At 37.5% G+C, this 6,137-nt stretch overlaps 1 protein-coding gene across 1 annotated transcript in view; it reads left to right on the forward strand.

The window, feature by feature from the left end:
• Positions 1-4,089, forward strand: part of SRFBP1 (serum response factor binding protein 1) — a 61,996-nt gene extending 57,907 nt beyond the window's left edge. Inside the window, exon 8 of the mRNA XM_010846284.1 lies at positions 3,810-4,089. Within this exon, the coding sequence (XP_010844586.1) occupies positions 3,810-3,994 (185 nt within the window). The 3' untranslated portion in view covers positions 3,995-4,089. The remainder of the gene's footprint in view (positions 1-3,809) is intronic.
• The last annotated feature ends 2,048 nt before the right edge of the window (positions 4,090-6,137 follow it).

Here is a 6,137-nt window from a genome sequence, read left to right on the forward strand (position 1 = left end):
ACTCTTCTGTTTCACTTTCATCAAGAGGCTTTTTAGTTCTTCTTCACTTTCTGCCATAAGGGTGGTGTCACCTGCATATCTGAGGTTATTGATACTTCTCCCAGCAATCTTGATTCCAGCTTGTGCTTCATCCAGCCTAGCATTTCACATGATGTACTCTGCCTATGAGTTGAAATACTAGGGTGACAATATACAGCCTTGACGTACTCCTTTCCTGATTTGTAACCAGTCTGGGGAAACAGTGGAAACACTGTCAGACTTTATTTTTGGGGGCTCCAAAATCACTGCAGATGGTGACTGCAGCCATGAAATTAAAAGATGCTTACTCCTTGGAAGGAAAGTTATAACCAACCTAGATAGCATATTGAAAAGCAGAGACATTACTTTGCCAACAAAGGTCCGTCTAGTCAAGGCTATGGTTTTTCCTGTGGTCATGTATGGATGTGAGAGTTGGACTGTGAAGAAGGCTGAGCGCCGAAGAATTGATGCTTTTGAACTGTGGTGTTGGTGAAGACTCTTGAGAGTCCCTTGGACTGCAAGGAGATCCAACCAGTCCATTCTGAAGGAGATCAGCCCTGGGATTTCTTTGGAGGGAATGATGCTGAAGCTGAAACTCCAATACTTTGGCCACCTCATGCGAAGAGCTGACTCATTGGAAAAGACTCTGATGCTGGGAGGGATTGGGGGCAGGAGGAGAAGGGGACGACAGAGGATGAGATTGCTGGATGGCATCACTGACTCGATGGACGTGGGTCTGGGTGAACTCCGGGAGTTGGTGATGGACAGAGAGGCCTGGAGTGCTGCGATTCATGGGGTCGCGAAGAGTCGGAAACCACTGAGCGACTGAACTGACTGACTGACTGTTGTTCCATGTCCATTTCTAACAGTTGCTTCTTGACCTGCATACAGATTTCTCAGGAGGCAGGCAAGCTGATCTGGTATTCCTATCTCTTGAAGAATTTTCCACAGTTTGTTGTGATCCACACAGTCAGGCTTTAGTGTAGTCAATAAAGCAGATGTTTTTCTGGAATTCATTGGTTTTGTCATGATCCAATGGATGTTGGCAGTTTGATCTCTGATTCCTCTGCCTTTTCTAAAACCAGCTTGAACATCTGGAAGTTCATGGTTCACGTATTGCTGAAGCCTGGCTTGGAGAATTTTGAGCGTTACTTTACTAGCATGTGAGATGAGTGCAATTGTGCGGTAGTTTGAGCATTCTTTGTCATTGCCTTTCTTTGAGATTGGAATGAAAACTGACCTTTTCCAGTCTTGTGGCCATTGCTGAGTTTTCCAAACTTGCTGACATATTGAGTGCAGCACTTCCACAGCATCATCTTTTAGGATTTGAAATAGCTCAACTGGAATTCCATCACCTCCACTAGCTTTGTTCGTAGTGATGTTTCCTAAGGCCCACTTGATTTCGCATTCCAGGATATCTGGGTCTCGGTCAATGATCACACCATTGCGGTTATCTGGGTCATGAAGATTTTTTTTTTACAGTTCTTCTGTGTATTCTTGCCACCTCTTCTTTAGTATCTTGTGCTTCTGTTAGGTCCATACTGTTTCTGTCCTTTATTGTGCCCATCTTTGCATGAAATGTTCCCTTGGTATCTTTAATTTTCTTGATGAGATCTCTAGCCTTTTCCATTCTGTTGTTTTCCTCTATTTCTTTGCATGAATCACTGAGGATGGTTTTCTTATCTCTCCATGCTATTCTTTGGAGCTCTGGCTTCAAATGGGTATATCTTTCCTTTTCTCCTTTGCCTTCTGCTTCTCTTCTTTGCATTCATGAGAGAGCCATACCTTTACTCTTAGCACTGCTACAGGGCTACATCTCTGTAGGTCATTACTGCTTAAAATCTTTCTCAGTCTTATCTCTCACAGTTTGGAGTCCAAAGGCTTTTCTAAACCTTAAATGCCCAATATCTGTACCCTCTTTTCCCTTTTGTATCTGCCTGTGAACTGGCCAGTTTTTTTTGAACTGTTCTCTTTTTCTTTTTAGTACTTTGCCAAAGAGCCATCAGTACACTAATCTTTTTATTCTTTCCAGACACTTACCTTGTGCTGCAGTTCCATAAGCATGTAGCCTGCTTCCCAAGTTTTAACTAACAACAGTTTTACTTTTTCCTAACACATAGGATACTCACTAACAAATAGGATACTCACACATAGGATGCTCACTTGTGACACATAGGATACTCACTTGCAGCCTTAGATATCATTTCCTTACTACCTACTGCTGCTGCTGCTGCTAAGTCACTTCAGTCGTGTCCGACTCTGTGCGACCCCATAGACGGCAGCCCACCAGGCTCCCCCATCCCTGGGATTCTCCAGGCAAGAACACTGGAGTGGGTTGCCATTTCCTTCTCCAATGCATGAAAGTGAAAAGTGAAAGTGAAGTCGCTCAGTCATGTCCGACTCTTAGCGACCCCATGGACTGCAGCCCACCAGGCTCCTCCATCCATGGGATTCTCCAGGCAAGAGTACTGGAGTGGGGTGCCGTACTACCTACTACAGAACTGCAAAACCCATGCCACATTTTTATGTTATTTTAATGACTGTATAAAGTCATTGGGAAATACGTGGCCTTATATTCACAAATACGGAATAGCTGCAAATTAAAAAATTCCCACATCTTCCTAATGAGAAGGCATAAGTAGAACGTGTTTTTGTTTCTACTTAGCTTATAAATTTATGATATTTAATTTATCCATTTATTTTCACATCCAAGTATGCCTTACATAGTTATTAAAATACATACCAGTTTAGAAATACTATCTTATTCAAATTTTAAGTTACATGAAATGGTTTCATTTAACATTTTAATTCTTCACTCTTTATCACTATAGGCACTCTTGGAGTATTATAACAGATTTCTAGAGCACATGTGATTTGTACAAGATATGGGATGTTTTGAATCTGTGTGCAGTGATCTTTGGAAATTTATCCCAATTGTACACTTGTTTCAATAACATTATGACATTTTTTAAGATCTTTAAAAGGCTTCTTGACAATGATGGCTAACTAGCAGTGGAGAAATTATGCACCCCTAGGACTGATTAATAAATCGGTATTAAATTTTTTGCCTTGTCTTTCTGATCCTATAAATGTGCATTGATTCAGTCCATCCAGGCCCGTATGTCTCCCAGTACTTTGTTCAAAATAATGTAATAGAAGTTTCTCATAATGAAAGAGGTAAGACCTAGATTACAAATTGCCACCCTCATATTTGGTGGATAACTTATATTATGGTCAAAAAGAACAGTGTCTTAAATTTGAGTAGATATAGCAGTTACCTTGCAGTCACAAATTTTTTGTTCAGTAACAGAAGGGAGTGGAATCAATTAATAGCCCTTTAAACAGCTCACCTATCCACACTGTTGAATTCAGTATTTTAGTTAAAACATGTGAGTTTTCTGGCTGCATTGCTCCACACACAGATATCATATGCCAATGAATCATATTCCTTTAAAAATACAAAATATTCCACTTTTAAAATTTTGTTTCCTTATGTGTTGTCTGGACTGTTTCCTTAATGTCAATGTAAAAAGATAGAACAGCATATACTAGGAGGCATGCAACAAACATTTATTGACAACAGAAAGCATGTGTCCCAAAATCACTGGCCATATGTGTATTTCAAGTTCAAAGTTCCCAGTAGGGCTTAGATTTTTTAACAGTGTGAGGTATTCTACTTAAGTAAAACTAAATTTCTTCCTTAAATACTGGTTTGAGAAGATAAAATGTTTTTGTCTTCTATGCTATTTATGTATAGACTTAGTTTTCATTAATTTTGTTTTCTCCTACAGATTTTCAGCACATTGAACCTCAGAACAAGAATCAGTTTAATAAGAAAGCACAAAGAGGATTTGAAAATACAAAACAGAAATCACAGCTGCCTCTTCATCCTTCATGGGAAGCAAGCCGGCGGCGAAAAGAACAGCAATCCAAAATTGCTGTGTTTCAGGGGAAAAAAATTACCTTTGATGATTGATCAGTACTATATTTTTGTTAACTTCTCTGTCTAAATTTGATTTTCTTCTTATTTTTTAAACTAGCTCATTATTAAAATATATATTTAAGTAAGTCTCTGAATGGGTTATAGAAATGAGTTGATTTTGTCTTTATTTTTTTACGTGTGTTCATGTATGTTTAAGCTTCTGTTGATCAAGTACATACTTAATTTTAAATATGTCTAGACTGCTGTCCCTCTATAAAAGAATTTTGAGATGATAGCTATCTCACATTTTCTCATTTGGTTTTATCACGAAGTGTATTTCACTAGGTCAGCTCTGTGTTTCGTTACTTTGAAAATAAATGTTGAGTGATATTTGAAATAATAATGCAAAAATATGAGGAAAGTGTAGCTATTTAAAACAGACTATTTTTACTGGAAGATACTCTTGTTAGCAAAACTAAGATGATAACTTTTATTATGGGTATACAGATAATAAGTTATATAAGTAAATATTAGTTTTTATTATAGTTTTAATTATTTGTAATTTTTTAGTTTTTGACTGTTTAAAATAGTTTCCAAGGAAATTTTTGGATTTCTGAATTATGTTTAGTTATTTGGGCAGCATTCATGTTCAAATGTTGCAACCAACCAAAAATTGGTTTTACTGCATATAAAATTTCTGTAAAATCATAAATATATAACATACTAGACATGTGTTCTTTATAGAAACAGTTTTTGAGGAATCATAGGTTTGGAATTTACAAGAGCAAATTCTGAAGGAGATATAATTACAGAAGCATTTTCACTGATAGCTAAGCAGAGGTTATAACTCACTGAAGATGGGACTGCTTTATGTTTCATAGTACTGTTATTTAAAAGGAAAACAGAATTTTAAAAATCCCTTCAAATGTTTCACTTCTTGCTACTGGGAGAAATTAAAGTTCTTGGTTAACTAAGTAATGCTAACTAAATTCTATGTTTTTATGCATTGATCCTATTAATGATGAAATAAAGCTTTCTGGTGGTAGGAATTCAGGAACTCTGGAAAGTCATTTTTATCTTTTTCAAATGCTTAAGAGTTTAGATAACTAAAGCAGTAGAATTCAAGAGGTTATATGGAAATAAAATTATTTTTGCTGTGTTAAATGCAAAATTTGTTTTTTATTTTAAGTTTGTTTACAGTTACATACAAAATTACGTCACATTGAAATTAATTTGAATTGAAAGTTTAATTATGAAAAACTACTCTAAGAAAGTTGAAAAATAATGTTTCTGTCCCTACCCAGATTTAGCTAAACCATGAGGTTGAGAGCACTATTCATCGACCCAACACTTCTAATCCTAACTTCAAGGAGTTAGGGTTTGACTACAAAGTTAGAAGAAAGAAGCCACACAAGACTGCTCACTTCTGACACCAACTGCAGGTTTGGAAATTGCAGGGGAGGGCTCCCCAAATACTGTCAGATTCAAACATGTGCTTGCAGAACTCACTAAAACCTATTATATTCCTAGTTACAGTTCATTATACAGTTCAGCAACTGAACAACAACAGATAGTTCATTACAAGTAAAGAGTACAGATTATAACCAGCCAAGGGAAGAGATGCATAGGGCAAAGTCCATGAGGGTTCTAAAAGCAATGTTTCTGTTGTCCTCAAGTTGCATTACCATCGTTGCATCAATATGTACAGTGTTGCCAATCTGAAAAGCTCACTGGAGTTTTAGTGTCCAGAGTTTTTATTGTATCTTTCATATATAGACATGCTCAGTTGATTGCCCATGTGATGGTTTCAGATAGATTGATAATATCATGTGACCCGAAGGCTCATCCTAAATGAGGTCTTTTGTAGTGCAGCCAACCCCTGCTCTAAACAAGGACACTCCTATCAGGTATGACATAGAGTGCCTCAAGAAGCTGAAGGCAAAGGCCGTTTCTCTCTTTGGGCAAGGCCAGGTTCTTTACTGCACAGCATCCGTCACCCGAATTCCCCCAATATTAACATTTTTCCGTATCTACTTTATCTTTGGCTCTCATACTCCCTTCTCGCCTCCTTTTTTCCTTCCTTTTCCCCTTTCTCTCCTTCCTTTTTTATAATCTTTATCCCTTCATCTCTCTTTTCCTCATTTTATCCCTGTCTCCCTCTCCATCTGCTCTCTTCCTCTCATCCTTTTACCATTTC

Source organism: Bison bison, unplaced genomic scaffold (assembly GCF_000754665.1).
Source record: "Bison bison bison isolate TAMUID 2011002044 unplaced genomic scaffold, Bison_UMD1.0 scf7180017864235, whole genome shotgun sequence".
In the NCBI taxonomy this organism is placed as follows: Eukaryota; Metazoa; Chordata; class Mammalia; order Artiodactyla; family Bovidae; genus Bison; species Bison bison.